The sequence below is a fragment of the Enhydra lutris genome, unplaced genomic scaffold, assembly GCF_002288905.1.
Source record: "Enhydra lutris kenyoni isolate GAN:26980312 unplaced genomic scaffold, ASM228890v2 scaffoldscaffold55, whole genome shotgun sequence".
Classification (NCBI taxonomy): Eukaryota; Metazoa; Chordata; class Mammalia; order Carnivora; family Mustelidae; genus Enhydra; species Enhydra lutris.
Genome location: NW_019154139.1, coordinates 9,558,530 through 9,579,981, shown reverse-complemented (window position 1 = coordinate 9,579,981; position 21,452 = coordinate 9,558,530). Strand labels below are relative to the sequence as shown.

General features: G+C 58.2%; 1 protein-coding gene across 3 annotated transcripts; it reads right to left on the bottom strand.

The window, feature by feature from the left end:
* Positions 1-1,946: 1,946 nt before the first annotated feature.
* LOC111157489 (Sad1 and UNC84 domain containing 2) lies at positions 1,947-21,197 on the bottom strand. Of its 3 annotated transcripts, none has more exons than XM_022518919.1 (18): positions 20,985-21,197; positions 17,986-18,144; positions 16,948-17,138; positions 16,461-16,589; positions 15,792-15,887; positions 15,306-15,399; positions 14,266-14,336; positions 11,371-11,495; positions 9,169-9,423; positions 8,729-8,806; positions 8,269-8,312; positions 7,572-7,737; positions 6,993-7,214; positions 6,604-6,688; positions 6,089-6,204; positions 5,772-5,939; positions 5,329-5,421; positions 1,947-3,623 (listed from the first exon to the last, which is right to left on the bottom strand). In XM_022518919.1, exons 2-18 carry the CDS (start codon positions 18,105-18,107, stop codon positions 3,510-3,512), a joined length of 2,169 nt encoding a protein of 722 aa, XP_022374627.1. In that variant the 5' UTR covers positions 18,108-18,144; positions 20,985-21,197; the 3' UTR covers positions 1,947-3,509. The 3 variants fall into 3 exon arrangements, with proteins under 3 accessions (XP_022374627.1, XP_022374628.1, XP_022374629.1); XM_022518920.1 differs by having other exon boundaries at positions 6,604-6,685; XM_022518921.1 differs by having other exon boundaries at positions 9,169-9,399.
* Between the last annotated feature and the right edge of the window lie 255 nt (positions 21,198-21,452).

Here is a 21,452-nt window from a genome sequence, read left to right as displayed (position 1 = left end):
ACCTACTTCCTCATCTAGAGCGAGAGTTAAACAAAATGCCTGTGTGGTGGTGGTTGTGAGGATTCAGCGAGAGAGTGTGCGGCGAGGCTCGAAGCGTCGGCCTGTGGGAGGCGCCACTAACCCGGCCCGCTGCTGCTTCCCCGGGGCCGTGGGCTGTTGTGCAGGGAGAAAGGGGCTGTTGACATGTCTCTGCTGGGTGTCTCCCTCACTTAAGCGCTTTGATTTTGAAGCCACCATCTAGGAGAGAGGTGGCGGTCGGTTTTCCTAGTGAAGGCAGCTGAAGCTCAGAGGAGCGGGGCCAGCACCCAGGTTCATGCCGGCACCAGCACCCCACCCACCCCACCCACCCCACCCCATCTGCGGTATGTGGCTGCTCTGCCCCAGGGCCTTTGGCCCCAGCCTGTTCTTCGTGTGCTCTTTCCTTCTTGCTTTTTGACTCTGGTTCTCCTTAGAGGGGCTGCTGCCCACTGGTGCCGTCGTAAGAGGAAGGCTCCAGCACAGCGCACCCTTCTGCTCTCGGTCCCCGTGGCAGGTGCTGTGGAGTCCGTGTTTCCCCAGGATTTCACCGGGGTGGAACCTTGTTTGGTTTGAATTCTTTTGCCCCTAAGAGTAACCACTTTCTTTACATTTGGAAACTGTGGTCTCCGCTCTGGCCTCTGCCCTCAGACACGCAGGTGGTTGGTCTGGATCTCGGGTCACCCGGCCTGCTAACGGGGGCTGACGATACAGTGTGTTACTGTCATTAACTGGGACTCCACAGGTCCTCTACGGGTCTCAGCCCTACCAACTCTCACTTTGGAACAAAACACCAGCCCTTTTGTAGCTGACAAAGAATAAAGTTGTTAATCATCTCGAATGGCCAGTCCTGACCCTTCTGTATGTACAGCTGGCATCTGTGGTGTCTTCAGTTCAGTTAGGACCCCTGTTCTGGCTTACAGGCCTCCCTGGCACAGAATAAGGGAACGGGAATAGGCCATGGTACAGGGGGTTTGGGGGTATGGCAGACGGGGTGAGAGCTGTGCCTCGAGGGCCCAGAGGATTTGAACATGTGCCGATGGGCAGAGGGTACGCATCCGGCCTGGAGCACACAACCAGGGGCGCTGAGCCTTGACTGTGTTAAGTCCCGGGCAGCTGTTTCGGGGAGCATCTGGGGGATATCTCCTTTGTTGAGAGACTGTTCTAGATGCAGGGCAGGTGTTGAGTGAAGTAACGAAAATGGAGCGGTCACTGGAGTGAGCCATAGGACCAGCTCATTCCTGGCACGGAGGGCTGAGGGGTTACCTGGCCCAAGGCCTCAGTGCTGATTCATACGGCCCACTTCTGCGGCCGTTCACCCGCCCCTCCCTACTGACCTGTCCCAGCCTCTGTTTTCTCAGCTGTGGTGGGCACCGGCCCTGGATCAGGTGCCATGGTTAGGAGCAGAGTATGTTGGAAAGCGTGGCTGTGGAAGCACCCCAGCCCTCCAGGCGGGTCCTCGGAGGCACTGAATCCAGGGACATATTGGAAGGGGAGGGCCAGGACCTGTCCCTCGGAGCTGGCAGCTTCTGGCTCTTCAGGGGACCCGTCTCCTTACGCCATCCCAGCATAGGTACAAGGGGCAAATGTCCAGTTCCCGCGGTGGAGTCCAGTCGCACACTGAAGGCCGACGTGGTCAGTAGCGAAACAGGTAAATTCTACCTTCGCTCAAGTGGCAGCGAGAGATGCAGGTGAAGCCGCGCACTTCCACCGGCTGTCCGGGAGGGCCTGCCTTCTCCACATCCTCCCGCCTCCCCCCAGCCCAGATCCCAGAGCAGGGCCAGCCTCAGGCCCCCTTCCCCCAACCCAGCTGGGTTTTAGTGGAGAAACCAGGGTTTCTGAAATTCGGGATCAGTCTTTGGGGCATTGTTTTGGTTCAGTGTTCGTTCTCTTGTTTCGCCAAGAGCAGAGGCCCTGTGCCAGGACCAGATAAAAACTACACATGCCATGAATCCTGGGCATAATTTATTTTTTTTTGCATAGGCATAAATTAGAATCTGGAGATAAAAAGTTCAGAACCGATAGTGCAGCATTTGTGACAGGAGAGCGCAAAATGAAACCTGGTTGTCGGGGCTGGGGCTGCTGCCAGAGGGCTGCGGGCGGCCTCGGGCCTCCTCTTCCTTCCAGCTTCCTCCCCCAGGAGCCCATCTAGGGCTTAGCCCTGCTCCCAGGGCGCCTGCCTCCACAGCAGTCCCTTGCGGCAGCTGGTAAGGAGGAGCTGAGTCAGCCCGTGCCCCACACAGCGGGGCTAGGGATCAAGCCCAAAGCTTTTCAGTTAAGAATCAGACCTTGAAGAATATATACATAATACAGCAGAGCCCGCTCTTCCCCCAGCCCACCACCCCTGAATGCCGCCGCCCCTGTAGAAAATGAGCTAGAAGGAAACAAACTGAGCAAGAGCCGAAGAGTCCCAAGGGGGCAGCTGAGAATTAGGGCCCTTACACTCGGGCCTGACTGGGATGGGGCCACAGACAGACCTCTTGCCACCGTGACACCTTCAATGTCACTATCATACTCATGGGACCACCTGGAGAGCCGGGGGCATACCCTGCTCCCCACCCTGCTCCCCACCCTTTTAAGCTGACCGCAGCTGCTTCTGGTCTGGGCTCCCTGCACCCTGGGGGAATGTGACAAGCTTGCTCTGGGACACAGGCAGGCCGTAGCAGGAATGGGGAGCGGAGTGGACCTTGGTCTCAGCATCAGGAGAGAGAAAGCAACTAGCCCCAGCAGAGGGGGAATCAGGCCGGCCCCCTGGCCCCTCAGAGGCTTACAGGAGCCAGACCCTCGAGGGGTATGGAAAGCCCAAGGACCCACTTTGACCCAGAACAAGTACAGTGTAGCGAGGCCTTTGGGGGACCTCATGGGTCAAGCTCCCTTAGGTTGGTGGCACTAGACTTCTGGAAGAGCCCGGCTGCCCTGTGCATGGAGCTGCCCGCCTGGGGCTCAATCCCAACCTGCACCAAGAGCACTTTCCTCCTGGAGGCCCTCACTTCCCCGCCCGCCGCTGGGGGCAGCTGACTTGCCCCAGGCCCCCACTTACAGCCCACCCGCGGCTTTGGCACCTGCTTCGTGCACGCGCCTACCACCAGCAGCTCCTCGGTGCCAGCCCCCGTCCTGGTTCAAGGGCAGACAGGTTCCACCCACCTCTGCTGGAACTTGTCCACTCATTGCCTCTCTCCCTGTCTCTCAATCCCCCACGATATGCTACATATATACACCCTTCCAAGAGGGGGAAGTAGACACCCAGTGCCTGGCACAAAGAAGACAAAGAAAAGGGACGCTGGAGCTTGCTGTCCACCTCGAGCTGTCCCACTGCTAGGACAGCCCTGCATCTTCTCAGATCCATCAGGCCAGGGGTTCCTGCTCCCGGAAGTCTGCGTGCTGGTCAAGCATGTGGGGAAGTGGCAGGGGTGCTGCTCTCCCACTCCAGGAGAAAGGGGCACACGCTGAGAGGGGCTGGCCTCCCAGCTGGCTGGCCGCAGCACAGAGAAGGCTTAGTGGGCGGGTTCCCCATGCACCCGGAAGCGGTAGATGCAGGTATACTCAGGGTGGCCCCAGTTAGTCAAGATCCGAAGCTCCACCACCTGGTATGTCGCCATTTTAGGGTCCTGGGTAGAGAAAGAAGGGGTTCAGTCCTCAAGCCTCACTGACGGGAGGGTAGGAAGGGAGACAGCCCCCCGCCCCGTCAGCCTCTACAGAAAAGTGGGCTTCAGAGCTCCTGTCTGCAGCCCATGGAGCAGAGCCTCCAGCCTGCGAGCCACGGCGCCCCAGGGGCTTCGCAGGTCCTCCGGGGGCCACTGAGCCACAGCCACATACAAATGGCCTCGCAGCTGAGGACCAGCGGGGTTCATCCCAGACCGACACATTCACAGGAGCTATTCCTGTCAGTGGACAGAATTACCTTCATGAAGGGTTTCCAGCATCATGTTGATGCTGGAAAAGAATCCTTTTACTCTGAACTGGGCAGGCTTTTTCTCTCTCAAGTTCTCATTAGGCCTCTGTCCTCTTTGCTCAAAAAGCCACAATTTTTGAGTGAGCTCTTGGAACAAACTTCTCCTGGTTTGATGCCAGTAGGCACAGCGCTGTCCTACTCTTCCTGTCTCCCTCTGGCCTTCCACACAGCCTCCTGTCCTCTACCTTCTAAAGGCTCCGTCTGCACCCATCCCTGTGAAGTCCCCAGCACTCCGCTGCCTCGGTTACCTCCCTGGGGCTGACCGCTCAGTCTTTGTGTCTGGTTGCCCTGATCGCTCCACTGGACCAGCCCACAGGTGCCTCGGACTTGGTGGCCAAAGCCCCTGTTGCAGTGGCCTGCCTCGTGGCTCCTGGGAGCCACGTCCCCTGCCCCTCTTCCGCAGTTCTGTCCAACGGGACCCTTGGCCTCCCGACTGCGTATCCACCTCTCCCTCCTCACACCCTCTCTCTGCAGCCACTTCCTCACTGGTCTTGTCCCCTCAATTCACCATTTCCACACGGTCACAGTGATACTACAAGGTCTTGTCACTTCTCTGCCTGAAACATGGCAGTGCCCATCAGAGCGAAAGGTGTTTGGCCTGGGAGCCAGGCCTGCCTCTCCGGCCTCCCTCTCGCCACCGTCCCTTTGCCACCTCGTCTGGTTCTTCACCCCTGGTGTAGCTCTCAAGCCCCCTGCACAGCATTCACTTGGGGCTGCTCGTTAGAACACGGATTCCCGGGGCACCTGGGTGGCTCAGTCGGTTAAGCATCTGCCTTCAGTTCAGGTCATGATCCCGGGCTCCTGGGATCAAGCCCCACATTGGGTTCCCTGCTCAGCGGGGAGTCTGTTTCTCCCCTCTCCCCCCTTCCCTCCACTCATGCTCGCTTGCTCTCTCAAATAAAATCGTCAAAACAAAACAAAACCGAACACTGATTCCTTAGGACCGTTGGAACCCGGCAGCCTACCTCCTGGGGTGTAGACTGGGAGTCTGCATTTCTAACAAGGGCCAGGGAGACTGATGCCCACTCAGGTTGAGGCAACGCCCCACCTAAACGCCCTAGTCCTGCTGCACTGAGGCCTGGCTGGGCCGCCCTCAGGTAAGTGCCCTTTCCAGGCAGCCTTCTCCATGCTCCCTGTCTGGGCTGGGCCCCTCCCCTGTGCTGACATCTAGCTGGTACTTCTCCCATGCCACCTTGGACATCTGTCCCAGTTCCCTCCCTGGAGCTCTCGGGAGGCAGGGGCTGCACTTTTTCTTGCCCCAAACCCCTGGTGCCAAGCCCAGGCTAAATGCTCGGAAACGGTCTGCTGAGTGGGTGGGAAAGTGAACAGGCCACGTCCGTTCGCACAGCAGAGTCCTGTACCTGAAAGTAAAAGGTCTGAATGGGCTCCCCATCCTGGTCATAGGTGAACTGGCCAAGAAGTGTCCCCTCGTGCTGTAGGTCTTCATCAAACCCCTAAAAAGAGAACAAGGAATGAAGAAAAAATCTTGCACTTAGACGAGTGCCTCGGCTCCCCAGGAAGGAATGTTCTCCCTTCCTGCTCCCATACTGGTCCCTTCCCACACCATATCAGGCAGCAGCCTTGGTGGGGCTGTAGGGGGCCTGAGCCCTGGACCTGGTTTCTTCCAGTGCAGCCTAAGGTAATTGGGAGTGGGGTACCATTTCGCACCCTGCTACTCTCTCTTCCAAACCTGCTGCCTTCCTCCCAAAGAACAGATCCCAGCTTTATCCTCGGTAGAGCCTGACAGGGTCCGGTAGCCTCTCGGCTCATTGCCCCCCACCACCCCCCGCCAAAAGGTACTCACAAAGATGGAGAAGTCCTTGGGGGCACTGGAGATGGTGCTGTTGGGCGACAACGACTTGGGGACATGCTCTAAGGTGACAGCAGTGGGGCGGATGCGGGCAGAGAGGCGAACCACGGCAAAGCCCTGGGGCCCCTGGAAGGCCCAGCAGTTGCCTGGGTGCACGTCCGGCTGGAGGGGAAGGAAGCTGGGTCAGCATAGGGCCGGTGACAAAGACAGCCCACCCTGAGCACAGCTCGTGGTGATCCAAGATGGGAGTCCCCCAGCTACAAGGGTGACTCTGCTCGGGGCCCCTGCTGCTGCCCTCTCTGGGTGCCTACCTGGAGAATGACTCGGGGGGACTGGGAGTGGTACCACAGGGGGATGCCGAAGAGGCTGAGGAGGGCCGTCTTGGTCTCGTAGGTCTCAGAACACCGGGTGCTGACGACACTCGCCCCTAAGACAGGAAAGCAAGGCGGTGTGGGCGCCTGGGGCTGGACGCCAGCAGCGAGGGGAGGGTGGGAGACCCAGACACCAGCACATCTCGCCAGCCCAGGGCACCAGGTGGGGACGGCTACTGCCCGGTGCTCTCTGAGGATGGCGGGCACGTGCCCCGGGTCCCGGCTGTGTCGCTCAGCTCTATCCAACTACAGAGTAACTGAGCGTCAGCCTCTCCCTGGCCAACAACGGTGTTCTCTTCCCCCAGACTTCTCCAAACTTCTTCACTAGCCTTTGTTGTGAGTGACAGTGTGCTGATCTCAAGCCCCAGCCCCAGCGCCACGGCTGCCCGGGCCGATGCCAGAGGGCCTGCCAGCACGGGGACCCGGCTCTGCCACGGGTGGGGAGTCACGCTCACCTCCCGATTCCAGAGCGTAGTCCACCATCCCGATGCGGTCCTCGCTGTAGCGCTTCAGGGCCTGGTTTACGATGCGCTGCACCTGCTAAAGGGAGCCCCCAGGGCGGATGCCGAGAACTGCAGACTTGTCCACCTGAGCGCCCACTCCCGGGGGCCCCTCCCCGCCTGCATCACACACTGGCATCCAGCCACATGTGCCACTTCCCTAGATGTCTCCCCCAACCAGTCCCAAAGCCCACACGAGAGCCCACATGAGAGCCTCTCGCATGTCCCTTAGGCTTTGGAACATACCAGAAAGCCGACAGTGTGGGACTGTGCAGGTTATGGCTCCCAGGGAAGAGACCGCTGTGTCAGGGGTGAGGCTGTTCCGGGGGCCACCCAGTCCTCACCTCCTCCGTCACCCCGATCACGCCTTCCTTCTGCAGCGTCAGCCCCAGGCTGGCCGCGGCCTCCCTCGCGGACTTGCCCTGCATCTCGGCCACGTGGGTGAGGATCTTTCTCTCCAGCTCCTGCAGCTGAGCTTGCATCTCCTCTCGCTGCAGGAGCCCCGCGCGGGTTCCCCCACCTCGGAGAAGGAACTGACTGACCCAGGCAGGGAACTGAGACTCCACCTAGGGACGGAAGAAAAGGTCTCTGAGGAGCTCACGGGGACATTGTTGCTCTGGCGGCCCAGGCCAGGGCGGCAGCCGGCTTGAGTGGAGGGAGTAGGGAAGGAGCACAAGCCAGCCTGGGAGGGGAGGGCCGGCCCAGCACGCCCTGCTGACCGACACGGGGGGAAGAGTCGGGCACAACCGTCCACGTTACTGAAAACAAAACAGGAAGAACTCCTGTCACAGCAAGCCCGCATCTGTGCCAGGTCCCCAGCAGGGGCCGGCGGGACGCTCGGACTCTTGGCCGCACGGGCTCCTAGGACTGACGCCCTCAGAGGACAGGCTGTTCAGCAGGGCCCTTGCGTGGTTCCAACTTACGTCATCCCTCACGGCCTGCAGCTGCTGGGGCAGGAGGCCCACTTGGTCTGCGACCGAGCTCTGCTTCAGGCTCAGGGCCGCCAGCTCCTGCCGCAGGGCTGCCAGCTGGCCCTCCAGGCGCCCCAGCTCCTTCACGGAGTTCTCTCGGAAGGCCTCTTGGGTCATCCTACTCCCAAAGAGAGGAGAGAGAAGTAAGCCTTGGGTCTCCGGTGAGGGGTGAGGCCGTGACGAGGAACATAAGAGGATCCCCTCACCGGCTCCCGAGAGAAGTGTGTGCCCACCTCCCGCAGGCGCGTGCGAAGCCCAACACTGGGGACCCCGGCTGCAGAGCACAGCCCCGGTGCCTACGATCCCAAGGAATGAGTTCTTATCCTGTTCCCTTTCTAAGCCCAGGTCCGTCCGTCAGTCTGCCTCAGCCTCTCCCACCCTCCACACGTCCGGATGTCTGGGGCTCGGGAAGGCAGCCTGCACGTGTGTGCAGAAAAAAACGGTAGGTGTCCACGTGAGCCCACAAATCCCACTTTTCTTGCGGTGCCTCCCCTACCCAACCTCTCTCGCACCCGAGGCCAGGCTCTCAGCCGCTGTTCCTGAGCCGGGTTTCAGCCACCCCCTCTCTGCTCTGGGGTGCTCTTCCCCAGGCCTGCGGGGGTGCGGGGAGGGGAGGGGCAGGCCTAAGCCAGACGGCAGCGCCCATTACCTTTGCCACTCAGACTTCAGCTGCTGGAGTCGAGCCTCAGACTCCTGTAAACAGGAAGGCACAGATACAGCAAATGCCAAGCTCACAGCGACCGGTCTCCCAGAGCAGGCTCTGCTCTCTTCGGAGTCTTTGTTTCCCCGCAGCCCCACCCCTGCAAACCTAAACCGCCTGGTCAGGGTCCCTAGGAGAACCCCCGAGCTGGCACACCTCGGCATTCATTCACTCACTCACTCGTTCACTCGGCACGTTATACCCAGCACAGCAGGCCTCCTGAAGGCCACCCTTCCTCAAGTGTGTCCCAGCATGTCCCTGCAAAGCATTCCGGGGCCCGTGGGCTCGGCCCCTGCAGAAGTCAGGGGACCGCACCCCCACCCCGGCTGGTGTCTAAGTAGCCCCTTCGGGAGAGCCATGCGGTCTCAGGCCACAGGCAGATACTGAACAGGATAAGGGCCCCACCGACCTGGGAGGCCTGGACAATTTTCTTAAAAAGGTCTTCGGAGTCTTGGTGATGCTCTGCTCTCAGGGTGACCAGTTCCTCCTGTCAGAGAGAGGAGAGCAGCTCAGGACTCCTGGAGATACAGGCGGAGGGAACTTCACAACCAGGACGTGGTGGGACTGGAACTTGAACCAGGCCTGTCTATGAACTTCAGCTCCCAGCCTCTCTGCTCTGGTGCCCCTTAACCCGTGCGTCTCCCTCGATGTCTACCACACACCTCCTGTGCCCGGCACTCTACAGTCTCACACTCCCGGAGCGCCTCCGTTTTACAGGGAACTAAGGCTTAGAGAAGTTAGCTGTCAGGTGACAGTGCTGTCTGTCGTGTCAGGGTGCACAGGGCCTCGCCCCTCCACCCCACACCCTCACGGTGCCAGCCACGCGCCTCCCCGCTCCCGCTCAGAGACCTGGATCCGAGCGGCGGTGTCCCTGCGGAAGTCCTCCTTCAGGGCAGCCTCACGGCGGCTCACCAGCCCCTCCAGAAGCGCCAGCGTGTCCTCCTGGCTCAGGCCCACGTGGCCCTCCCCGCTGGCGGCCCCCTGCCGCAGCTCCAGCCGCTCCAGCCGCACGGCCTCCTTCTGCCAGTTGGAGGAAAATTCTGCGGCCAGAGCTTCCAAACGCCGCTCCAGAGAGTGGACCTGGGACAAGATGCGCTGCTCAGCCTGGTGGGGTGGGGAGGGAAAGCCACGGAGGTGAGGGACCTGGAACGACAGAGCTTCCCCAACGGAACGGGAAGAGAATCCCAGCTACATGCGAATGTGAACCCACGCTGGCTCAGAGGACTGGCTCAAGGATGCTCTGTGCCCTGCAGTTGGGGGGGCGGGGGGGGACACCAGCAGGTAGCCGGGGTACCATAAAGCTGCTGACATGTGGTGACCGTTCAGCACAGGACGCTGGACACACGTGGCCCAGAAGGGTCTGGTCCCCAAGGAGGAGTGGATATCGGCCAGTTGAGTGGGGACATAGCGAGGAGGGACCTGCAAGGGGCTGGGTGGCCTGCTGGGCTGACCCCAGCCCCCTTCCCTCTGCTGCATGGATGCACATGCCAGAAAGTGAGGGGCCGAGGGGTTCAGCTGCTTCAGCAGCTCCCACTAAGTCTGTCCAAGAGAACCGGGGCTAAAAGACAAAATAATTTGAAAAGGCTTTCTTTCTTCTCTTTAATTAGAAGGCCCACAGAGGAAACAGAATAGAAGTCATTTGGACTTGGGGGTTGCTCCTGATAGCATGCCATGAATTCTGAGAAACTTGCTGGCTTAAAAACAAAAAGCTTTGTCAAGGGAAGATATAATCTGTCAACTGTCAGTTAAAGACAGGAGCCTCCTGAGCACAGAAGTTGCTTCTGATTTTTAAAAATTTTTAAGTAGGCCGCACATGTGCAGGACTCAAAAAGCAAACAGTAAGAGGTCACTCTCTTAACCTGTGTCCCTATCCACCTGGTGCCCTCAGCCACCATCCACTCCCAAACAAAGCAACAATTTTCAGTCCTGTCTCTGCACATACAAGCAAACACAAAGATCTCCTCCCCCTTTTCAGAGAAAAGCTGGTCCTGAAACTGTATTTAACATCTTTACTAATGATTACAAAAGGGAAAGTTATTAATGCCAAAATAAGTCATTGTTTTATGAAATGATAACATGATGGTCAGGAAAGTAGTATCTACCAAAATAAATGGTTACCCAATCAGCTTCGGCAAGATACAAGCAAAATTCAAATAGATTTAGGGACTAAAGAATTTTAAGTTTTCCTTGTCACACGCACACATTCTGGTTATCCGGGCACTTGTCACACACACACACACACACCACCCCCCCACTGGACTGCAGCCTCCTTGAGGACACAGCCTGGGCTGCAGAACTGGCCCCCGGGCTACCCTCCTCTCTGTATCCGCACCCTCCGCAGTGTGGCCTTGCAGGCGCTCCCAACAAGAGGTCGGGTCTCTGTCCCCCTCTTGGAATGTAGACTGGCTGTGAGATGGCCTTCGGCCTTGAATGTGGCGGAAGGGACAGTTCTGAATCTAGGCCCAATTTTGCTCTCCTGGAACCACAGTGAGAACAAGCTCAGGCGAGCTGAAGGAGGAAGCACGTGTGGGGCACAGGCTGCCCCACTGACGCATGGGCCAGCTGCAGACCCGGCAGGGAGCCCAGCCTAGACCAGCCTGTCCTTGCTCAGACCAGAGAAACCATCCAGAGGAGCCAGAGACTCAGGAACTAATCAAATGCTTGTAGTTTTAAGGCACTGATTTTAGGGGTGATTTACTTGTAAATGACCAACGTGATCACCTTATTCGTAAAGGATGCTTAGTAAATATTTATGAAATTATACTGTAAAGGAACAAAAGTAGACAAAACGATTTGTCCCATTTTTTTTCCTTTGGTTTTCGGTGCTTAAGATGGCAACTACCTTGGGGGCAGTTTGAAGTCCTGTTTAAGCACAAGCAAGCGGCTCCCCCCGTACTGCACCCCAAACAGTGGAGAGAGGGGTGTCCTGGGAAACAAGGCAGTTTACCCGTGCGGACCGTGCCCCTTCTCAGAGCCCCGTAAAGTGTTAAGGGCAGGGAAATCAGCCACACACACAGGCGGGGTGAGGACCCGGGACCCCCAGATCCTCACCTGGAAGTGGGAGGAGTCTCTGGGCTCCCACACGTCCTGCTGCCTGCCACTGCTCTTCGCTGCCCACCAGGAAACCAGAGCAGGGTGGAAGGTCTGCAGCCCGTAGGGGTAGAAATACCAAGCACCTGTACACAGAGGAGAGGGGTTATCCGGGCCATGACCGTGTGCAAGAAGACACAAGCTGCTGGAGACGGCGGCGCAGTCAATACGGGTTCCTGGTGGCCTGTCGTTCCTGTGTGCTGGCTTTCTGCTGGAAATCAGGATGCGGGATGGAGGGTCCCGTCATTCTTAGATGGAGGCTTCCACCGGACTGCCCCAGAGTATGTGCATTCTCACATCCTTCGGGAGCCCTCATCTTTCTCTGGATGGCAAAACTCGGAAAACGTGGCTGTAATGAGCTAGGAATGATCCCAGATAGAACCAGGGGCCACCCTCAACTGCCATCAGAATCACCCAGGACGCTTTTAAAATACAAAATATCGGGGCGCCTGGGTGGCTCAGTGGGTTAAGCCTCTGCCTTCGGCTCAGGTCATGAGGACCTGGGATCCAGCCCCGCATCGGGCTCACTGCTCGGCGGGGAGCCTGCTTCCCCCTCTCTCTCTGTCTGCCTCTCTGCCTACTTGTGATCTCTCTTTGTCAAATACATACATAAAATCTTTAAAAAAATAAAAAAACAAAATACAAAATATCTGGCCCCACTCTCTAGAGCATGAACTCACTGGTCTGGGGGCTCCCTCTATAGGTGAGATGTTTTTGTTTTTTAAAAGATTTTACTTATTTACTTTGGAGAGAGAGCAAGGGAGTTGGGAGTGGGAGAAGCAGACTGTGTGTGGAGGCTCAGAGCCTGATACGTGGCTTCATCCCACGAGCCCGGGATCATGGCCTAAGCTGAAACCAAGAGCTGAATGCCCAGTCAACTGAGCCAGCATGCAGCCCCTGTAGCTGAGTCTTAAAAGCCCTTTAAGTCTTTAAAAGTCTTTAAAAGCTTAAAAGGGCACTTAGGTGGCTCCATTGATTAAGTGTGGGTTATGAGTTCAAGTCCAGTACTGGGCTCCTTGCCGGGCGGGGATCCTATTTATAAAAACAAACAAAAAACAAGCTCCCCAGGGAACTCCCATGGGGACTGTGACTGAGAATCACTAAAACAAGACACCTGCTAAGAGAAGGTGCTTTCAACCTAAGACGGCCACAGCCACAGTGACACGTGCATGTTGCTTTAGGGGTCACGTGCTTGTGGAGCATTCGCTCCTGAGCTTGCACACGTATGTCTGTGTGGCGGGTAGTGGTGAGGGCACCTGAAAAGCCATATGGGTGTCCATCTGAGTAGGACCACGGCTGCCACTCAGCCGGGGGCTGGGAGCAAGAACGACAGGAAGCACATGCCCACCAGGCTTTCAGTCAATCCCTCTGGACATGCCTCACTTCCTGCACGCCCCTCCCTGCGCAGGCCACCCCACCGGCCTTTCACACTGTCCACGCGCCTCTCTCCATGACGCCACCGGGACAGCAGCTCCATCAACCCCGCGAGGCCCCAGTGAAACTCAGCGGAGGTAACCCGCGAACAAAGCACAATCCAGTTGTAAAAGATCATTATTTTATGGGTGATGCCCAGTTTCCACTGGACATGAACAAGCTGTTCTTGTAACAGGAAACAAAAAGGAAATCAACACTTGGAAAAATTTTCTACCTCGCTATTAAATAAATACAAGTTGAGGTGATGCTAACCCTATAAAACCAACCCTAGGCGCGCCCAGGTGGCTCAGTCAGCTAAGCCTCTGCCTTCGGCTCAGGTCATGATCCCGGGGTCCTGGGATCGAGCCCTGCATCTCTCTCTCCTCCCCACTCGTGCTCTCTCTCGCATCTCTGTCGCTCACTCTCTCTCAAATAAATAAACAAAAGCTAAAAAAAAAAAAAATCAACTCTTGGGCCACCTGGGTGGCTCAGTGGGTTAAGCCTTTGCCTTCGGCCTGGGTCATGATCCCAAGGTCCCAGGATTGAGCCCTGCATCAGGCTCTCTGCTCAGCAGGGGACCTGCTTCCCCCTCTCTCTGCCTGCCTCTCTGCCTACTTATGATCTCTCTCTGTATCTAATAAATAAAAACTTTAAAAAAATCAACTCTAAAACTAGAATAAAGCATGGTCTCTATCAATCAATTGTAGATGGGCACAATCGTTAAAACAGCCCGGAGGCCATAGAGGCAGCTCCTGTGAACTGTGAGCCCCCGGTGGCGCTGCTCCATTCATTACAAGCTGAACACACAATACATACACACAACGGTTACAACCACATAAAACACACGACATCATCCTTGGACAGACTGGAACAACGTCAAGCGTCTTGTAAATGAGCTATCTTAGAAAAGGACAAACTTCTCTTTACTACTTTACCATTTTGATCTCAAAGATAGCTAAAGATTGAACCAGATGTGGTAACAAGAATTCACTCACCCAGACGATGTCCTGCTTTTGAATGAACGGAAAATGACTACTAGGAACAGTGCTCCAGTACCAGGGCAGGTCCCGAGCCACGTGGCTCCAAGAATGCTCTAGACATGCCAAGGTAGTCCAGAGCAGCCACCCAAACAGGACAATAATCAGTGGACTGGGGCATATCCCCTTTCACCCACTGGGTGCCCTGCGCATGCCGCATGGGTCAGTGAGGACCTGGGAGAGCCAGACAGGATTGGCCAAGGGACTGGGTGCTGCCCAGGCTCCGTCTGATCCCACTCATCCTGCCTCCTTCCCTTTCCTGTAGGTCATCACCGTCCCTTTGGTTCTCACACCTCCACTCAGCGCCACCCCCCACCCACACCCTGCCCTGCCCCTCTGGCTCACCAGCTCCATTTCGGCCTGGCACGCTCATCCTACCCCGCCCCTGCAACCCCGGCGAGCTCACCGTAGGTCAGGCCAGTCATGAGCAGCAGCAGCAAGAGGAACCACAGGAATGTCTTCACAGATGAGAAGCGCCTAGACCACAGGAGGGGACAGCAGGGTGGGGAGAGGGGGGCGCAGAGGTGTCAAAAGGGCATTCGGGCCCCTTCATCCCCACGGGGAGTCTGCAGAGGCTTTTCCTGAGCGCAAAACTAGAGCTGGACGGGGTGCCCTGAAGTGCCCCATTTTCCCTGGGCGGGATTGGACACTTTAGAACTTTACTTTCTTGCAATAATGGGGAGAATTCTGACACCCTGAATTTTATGGATGTTATTTAAAAACAAAGTGGGGACTCTGAAAAACCTTTTCATATACAGAGATCCTCAAAGCAAGCAATTCTAGGGGAAAAAAACAACAGAACTCCTTAAACAACATTCTTTCAGAAAATGAGGAACCTTCTTTTGGTGACACAGATCCACCCCTGCCCCTCCGCTCAGCCCACCTGGCCAGCCATCCAGCCAGGATTATGGCCAGAGGACCCTGACTTCCCGGCTCGGTCTTTCCTGGCTCTGCTGGGTCCGGGATTTGGGAAATAAACCCAGAGCCCCCTCACGCAGCACCTACTCCTGGCTCTGGAAACACGCCTCAGAGAACACTGGGTTCTAGACTGCCATGAGGCCAAGAGGAGAGCCCAACTTTCTTGGCCACACCCCTTGTTGGCTGGAGCCTAAAACCTGACCAACAGGAGGAAAGCCGAGCTCGGCAGACGAGGAAGTGGCCAGAGGGGGCTGGCATTTAGCAGAGACAATCTAAGGAACTGGAACCTGTAGTTCCAGAATCCTCCCTGAAGAGCTCTTGGTTTGGAAAACAACACCTGACCCAGGCCCCTCATCTGTCGGGCAAAGAGGGGCTGCTCTGGGGGGTCCACTCCCTGCTCAGTGATAAAAGCTATGTGTGAACTGGGATGACCACCTTCAGAGAGAGCATACGTGGGTTTAGGAGCTTTCTTGGTCCCTTCTGTCCCTGGGCTTCTGGGTTCCTTGTCAAAGTGGGGGTCGCGCTCACCTGGTCAAAACGAAGACATCAAGAAGGGAGGCAGCTGTGGTCAGGCGGTACCAGGTCGTGCCAACCCACCAGTAGAGGAGGGCAAAGAGCCGGCCTAGAAGAGGGACCGGCAAGTCCTAAGTGTCACCCTGAGCCAGTGGCCTGCAGGTCATGGTTTCAGATCACCGCTCTGTCCACCTGCCGCCCTCTCCGCCCCGGCCCCCAGCACTGAGCTGCCATAGCACCTCTGTCCCGTCCAAGGTGACCCTGTTCCTCTGATCCCACCTGCCTAGTCTGCCAACGCCCTCCACCCAGCTCCACAGCTGCTGCCACCCTGAGAAGGCCAGAGTGTTACTGCGGCTCCTGGTCTCCGGTGATTATTCTAGAATGAGCTTTCCCTAATGGCCTGATGGTCTCTCGATGGGCTACCCCATCCCAGAGAGAAGCTGGGGGAAGGGGCAGCTGTAGAGAATGGAAATAATGGTGCACAGAGCAGCCAGCACCCACCTGGAGAAGTGACAAGCGTCCAGAGACAAGAGGCTGCCCAGGAGACGGCGTTCCTTAACCGTGAACCCGAACTATGGTGGTCCGTCTCCGAGTAGCCTGCCAGGACAGAGAGGTCACAGCTCAGTCTGTCCTCACTCTCACAGGCCCAGGACAGGGAGACTGCCTATCAGTTGTCTCCTTTAGACTGTGAGCTGAGCCCCCCATCACTCTCCTCTGCATCCCGGGAGCATCACACGGGCCTGGCATCTAGGTCAGTAAATGCCCGTTAAAGGATCGAAGGGGTAGGTTTCCTGACATTTTATTTCCCTTGGGCCTCTCGTCTGCGTCCCTCTCCTCGCCAGCCGTCCTTCAGACCACCATTCGCAGCTAGACAAAAGGGGTCGAGCCCCTCCTCAACGTGAAGCCCCACTTGAAGTACTTGCTGGAAACAAGTCAAACACGATGGAGCTGACCACAGGCTGCTCCCCCCGACGAGTGGGGACAGGGCAGCCACGGTGTGTTAAGGGCCACCCCAGGCCTGTGTTTCAGGAGCCATGGTGGCACAGGGGGTGCCCGGCTGGTCTGTGGAGAGGCCTGCCAGATACCGCACTCTCTCGGGCTGTCAGGGGGCCCCTTCCCTGGGCCTCCCCCATCACCTCCCCCCAGCCCCCGCCCCAGGTGTTGGCCTACCTGCAAAGTCATCCTCGGAAGAGTAGCCGGAGGAGGACCCCAGGAAGTCCTCGGAGCTCCTGTTCTCAGCAAGCCCATTGAGTTTGCTGCTCTCTGTGCCTCTCCTCCTGCGCACCCGCAGGTCCTCACCTGTGCAGGAAAGAGAGCGGGGTTCTCCAGGGGCCGAGAGCTGCGCCCAGGAGGCTGTACCAGAAGGCCTCGTGGGGACACCCCGAGAAGCACCTCCGACGGACATACAGCACTGCCCTTCACTTCTCCTGAGCTCCCTGGGTCCACAGGAGGGTCTCTGGCCGGGAGCAGCCCCATGAGGGCTTCGCTGCCTGACGTGGCCTGCGAGTTCAGACACTCGGCTCCCCTTCTGAGGGTTTCTGAAGACAGCGAGCCCCTCCTCTGGCCCAGCAGTCGTGAGGAACCCACTCAGGGAACACTTGGGACCTTACGTTTCTACCAGAAGCAAAGCCCGAGGAGAAAGGTCTCAGATACTCACCCCAGTAGGGCTCACTGTGCAGGTGGTCGTCGAGGATGGAGCTCCTGGCCAGGGAGGCGGCCCGGGGGCTGCCGAAGTAGGACTCCCTGACCACCGACTCGCTGTAGTAGGAGGTGTGGTCGTCAGAGGAGGGGCCCAGCTGGGGCGCTGGGGACAGGCGCTTCATGTTGCTGGATTTCCTCTTCAGGGTCCTGTGGGGGTCAGCCAGGAGCAGCAGCGGGGAGGCCAGAAACAGGCAGGTGAGAGCCCAGTGAGGAACAGGAAAGCAAGCCGCTCCGCCCGCCTCTCGTGGGGGGTCGGGTCAGCCCCGTTGCTAGGAAACAGCTTCCCAGGGAGGTGCCGACCACAGGGGCTTCCTCAGCTCCCACCTCCCACAGTCTCTCAGCTTCACCAGCAGTTAGGTGATGGGGTCAGGATTCAAAGCCAGGTCCCTAACCTCGAAGCCAGTTTCCTCTTGGGATTATTACCGCAGTAGTGATTTCTCCCACCCCCTGGAAACCAGACCAACCCGACGGGGCCTCCTGGGACTAGCGGAAGCCTTGAGAGCTGCTATGTGGTCCCACTATCTGTCAGCAGGGCAGGACGGGGCAGGCGCCTGGTTCAGCTCATTCACCGTGCCCCTCCGACGTGGGCCTCTCCTGCTGCAGCCCTACAGACCATGCACGGGGGCCTGGGGACAAGGGCCAGAAGGGCACACCCGTCCATAACAGAAGGGGCTCCTGTGAACCCCACTTGCGCTTTTGGGGTTTCTGGCCTTTCGGGGTTTCTAATCCTGAAGCTGCCTCTCCCCACATCCTGTCCTCTGAACATGAGGGCCATGGCTGGGCTTACAACAGAGGGAGAAGGAACAAGGAATAGCAGTGCTAGGTCCTGGCATCCTCAAAGGTGTGAAGGTTCCTGCTCAACTGGAAGAGGGCGTCTGATCCCTGCCCACGGAGGTGACAATGGGAAGACTCAGCGCAGCAACCCGCCTGAGTCCTCTGCTCCGCTCAGCGTGATCCACGGTGGGGGCAGGGGAGGGCGACAGCAATCCCTTACCTGAGAGGACTGTCTTTAAACAGGGTGCTCTGGCTTCCCATCACCGAACTTCCTCCACTGCTGCTGCCGCCGTCATCATCACCCTGGGAGTAGCGCGAGAGGCGCTGGCTTCGGCGGGACATGGCAAGGTAGGCTGGGGACCCTCCTCCTGAAGAGACTCTTGGGAGAGAAAGGAGGCCACATTGAGGGTTGTCCTCAGCTCCTCCCTGGGGACCTGCTCCCAGGGACCAGCCCACCCTGCCCGTGCATCCAACCCAGCCTGACAGGTGGGGACATGGGGCAGCCGGCACCCAACCTGCCAGTGTCCCTGCCCAGCCTCGGGCTCACTCAGGCCCCGGGAGGCCTCTCCTGGTGCTTTCTACAAGCTTCTCCTGTTTTCAGCATACTGGATGCTGAGCTGCATGTGAGGTAGAACCGGACCTTCCACTACCTTTGGTCCATAGTCGCGTCAGGCGACCTGTTACCTTTGGTCCAGGACGCGACAGGCACCCCACCCCAATGCTAACCGAATGCCTCTGACCCCTGCTCCCTCAACCAGCCCACGATGCTGCCCTCCCCGCTAGAGCTGTGTGCGCACTCATTCCAGCGCTTTCTCTTGGAGGGGACACACTTTCTTTTTCTTGTGGCTATATGCTCTGATTCAGGGTGCCACTCCAACTTGGACTGGAAAAAACTTTTTCCTAGTAAGTCCCTGAAGGGGTCTGTGTGCTGTATCCCCCCCAGTGACAACATCCTGATAGGACTGGGATGGTGATGACAAAATACTTTGTTAAAGGCCTCCTAGGTACCTGGCTCCTTACACAGCCATCTCTGATCCTTGTGAGCATGGGAGACACGGTTACTGCCATCGTCCAAGAGAGCACCCTGGGACACCAGGGTGGGGGATGGGGATCGGTGACCTTGCCCACTGTCACCTAGCCTATGAATGACAGGTGGCACGGCCTGGGTCGTTCCCCTCTACCATCAAGTTTTCAAGGTGCTTTCAGAATGTGTCATGTGTCCCCAACTAGAGTCTTGAATAGCCTCAAATATGCTCAGAACAGGCTGTAGACAGAGTTGTCACACAACAAGTACTTGTTAACAAACAAAACGGGGAGGTAGAGCTACAGGGGTGGGATTAGGTCGTCTCTGCTGGAGGGAACAAGTCAGCGCATGCGGTGAGAACTCAGGCCTCTGGAACGGATATGGAGGACTGAGAGGAGGCCAAGGAGAGGAAACCAGGCAAGAGGCAGCGCTCTACAACCAGAGGACGACTAAGAAGCCTTCCAGAGATTAAAAAAAACCACAAAAAACCCAAATTCAAAATCCCAGATGACCAACGTGAAGAGTCTCAACGTGGCCCTTGCCTGCCCACATTACAAAGTCTTTGTTATACGTGGGGCCCCCTCAAGAGTCCCCAGTACCTGTGACTTATTATCCCTTCTAGTCTTCCTGGGTGATACTTAAAACTGTTCCCTATGTCGTACAGAGGGCACCAACTCTAGCATTTCCCAACTCAAGACTGTGGAAACCAGAAGGTCTGGTTAGTCCCGCTGGAGAATTCTAGAATGTTCTCTTCTGAAAAAATAAGCAGTTCCATGTCTTGGTCTTACTGGCATCCTCCCAGGTAGGATGCCCACCTGGCATCCCTCTGTGGTTTTTAGCCGGTGTTGGTAAAGAGACTGATCGGTAGTAGCACAAGCAGGAAGTTGGCCTGGGTCCTTGTCCTTATTCCACTCCTTATAAGGTAATTCCACCCCTCGACGGCCCTTCCCACCTGAAAGCTCCAAATGCCCAGATAGGCTCCTCCTCCAAACCCTGCAGGCTGAAGGGAATAAAGCCTTCACCCTGGGACAGAAACAAAACAATGTTTCTGCCAAACTCAAGCTGCTGTTGGCAAGAATATAAATATTCAGACAGAGCGAGTGCGGTGGGGGCGGGGTGGGGGCGGGGGGAGGGCGGGTAGAAGGGGCTAGTGAAAACAGAGCAGCCGGCACCCTCCTCCACCCTTCCTGTCTTTCCCGCAGTTCTAGTTGCACGCAAACAGTTTGCAGCTGAGTCTGGGCTTCAAAGGTGAGAAAGGTCAAGGCCGGAATCCTCCAAAACAAGAGCCTCAGCGAGCTCCAATCTCTTGCATATCAGCATAGAACCCACCCTCCCCAACACAAACACACCAGTTAAGAAACCGTCGAACACAACATCCCTCCCCACCACGAAGCCGAACCACATCCTCTTCTCAATTGCACCTTCCCCGCCACCTCCCCTCCCCACCCGGCCACAAACTTAGATGGCGGGATGCCGCCAGTCTGCAGACTTAACCTAGACCTCCGGCATCTTCCATGGGGGGTTTTCACACTACTTTCCCTCGTGGGACCTGTAAAACACTCCAGGTGCTAACTCCCTTCTCCCTTCACTTTCCCTACGGGCTGAACCCACAGGCATTTTTTTTTTTTTTTAACCAACCACGCGCCTTCCCTGCCGCTCTGTTCTAAGTCACACTCCCACCTCCTATTTGTTTGGTTTCTTTTTTTAAGAACAGAACAAAATGGGCCTTCCTCCTATTCCCAGAGTCTGACAGGCAGAGGCAGGGAACTGTCTGTCCCTGGAAACTGCCTGCCTGGCACGAAAACACGGGCACTGCCCTGGGCCGGTCGGAGGTGTCCCGGCTGTCGCTCCCCTCCTCGCGGGGAGGTCCTGCGCGGGGAAGTCCCGCCTGGAGACATCCGCCCTCCGCGCCGGCCAGTGGGCGGGCTGCGATGAGTCAGGGCGGCTGGCCCCGGCGCGGCGCTGGCCCTTCCCCGCCGCCCCAGGGGCGTGCGCCGGGCGGGGCTGGAGCCCGGCCCAGCTTGGCCCGGAGAGGAAGAACCAGGCCTGGGCAGCTCGGCCCTGGCCGGAGCGGCCCGACGCTGACCCTGGAGTCGGCGCGCCCGGAGCCCGGGGCCCGCGGGGAGGCGGGCGAGGCCGGCCCCGCGCCCTTGCCCCGCACGTCCACCCGCCAGAGGCCCACGGCCGGCGGTTACCTGCTGCCGCGGCTGCTCCGTGCGGGGCCGGGGGCGTGCGAGGCCCGCTGCGCCGCCCGGGCGCGCCCCCTTCCCGCGTCGGAATCCCGCGAGCGGTGCTCGGTGAGAGGCCCGTGGCGTGCGGGCAGCGGCGGCGCCGGACGAGGCCAGCAGGCGGGACGGCGCAGCAGACAATGCGACCCGCGCAGAACCGCGCTGCGCGAGTGGGGCCGGCCGGCGCGCGCGTGGCCGAGTGTGTATGTGTGCGCCTGCCAATCAACGCTGACAGACCGCGGCCCATTGGCCGCGCCCCGCCCGCGTCACCGCCCACTGCCACCGCCCATTGGGCGGTTTGAACACAAAGGCTCCGGTTCGCTCCGCCCGCCGCGTGGGCCCGGGGGGCCCCGAGAGCCTCGCCTGGAGTCCGCGCGTGGGAGGCGCGGGGGCGGAGGCGGCCGCTGGAGGACGCTGCTGGAGCCCGCCTGTGGG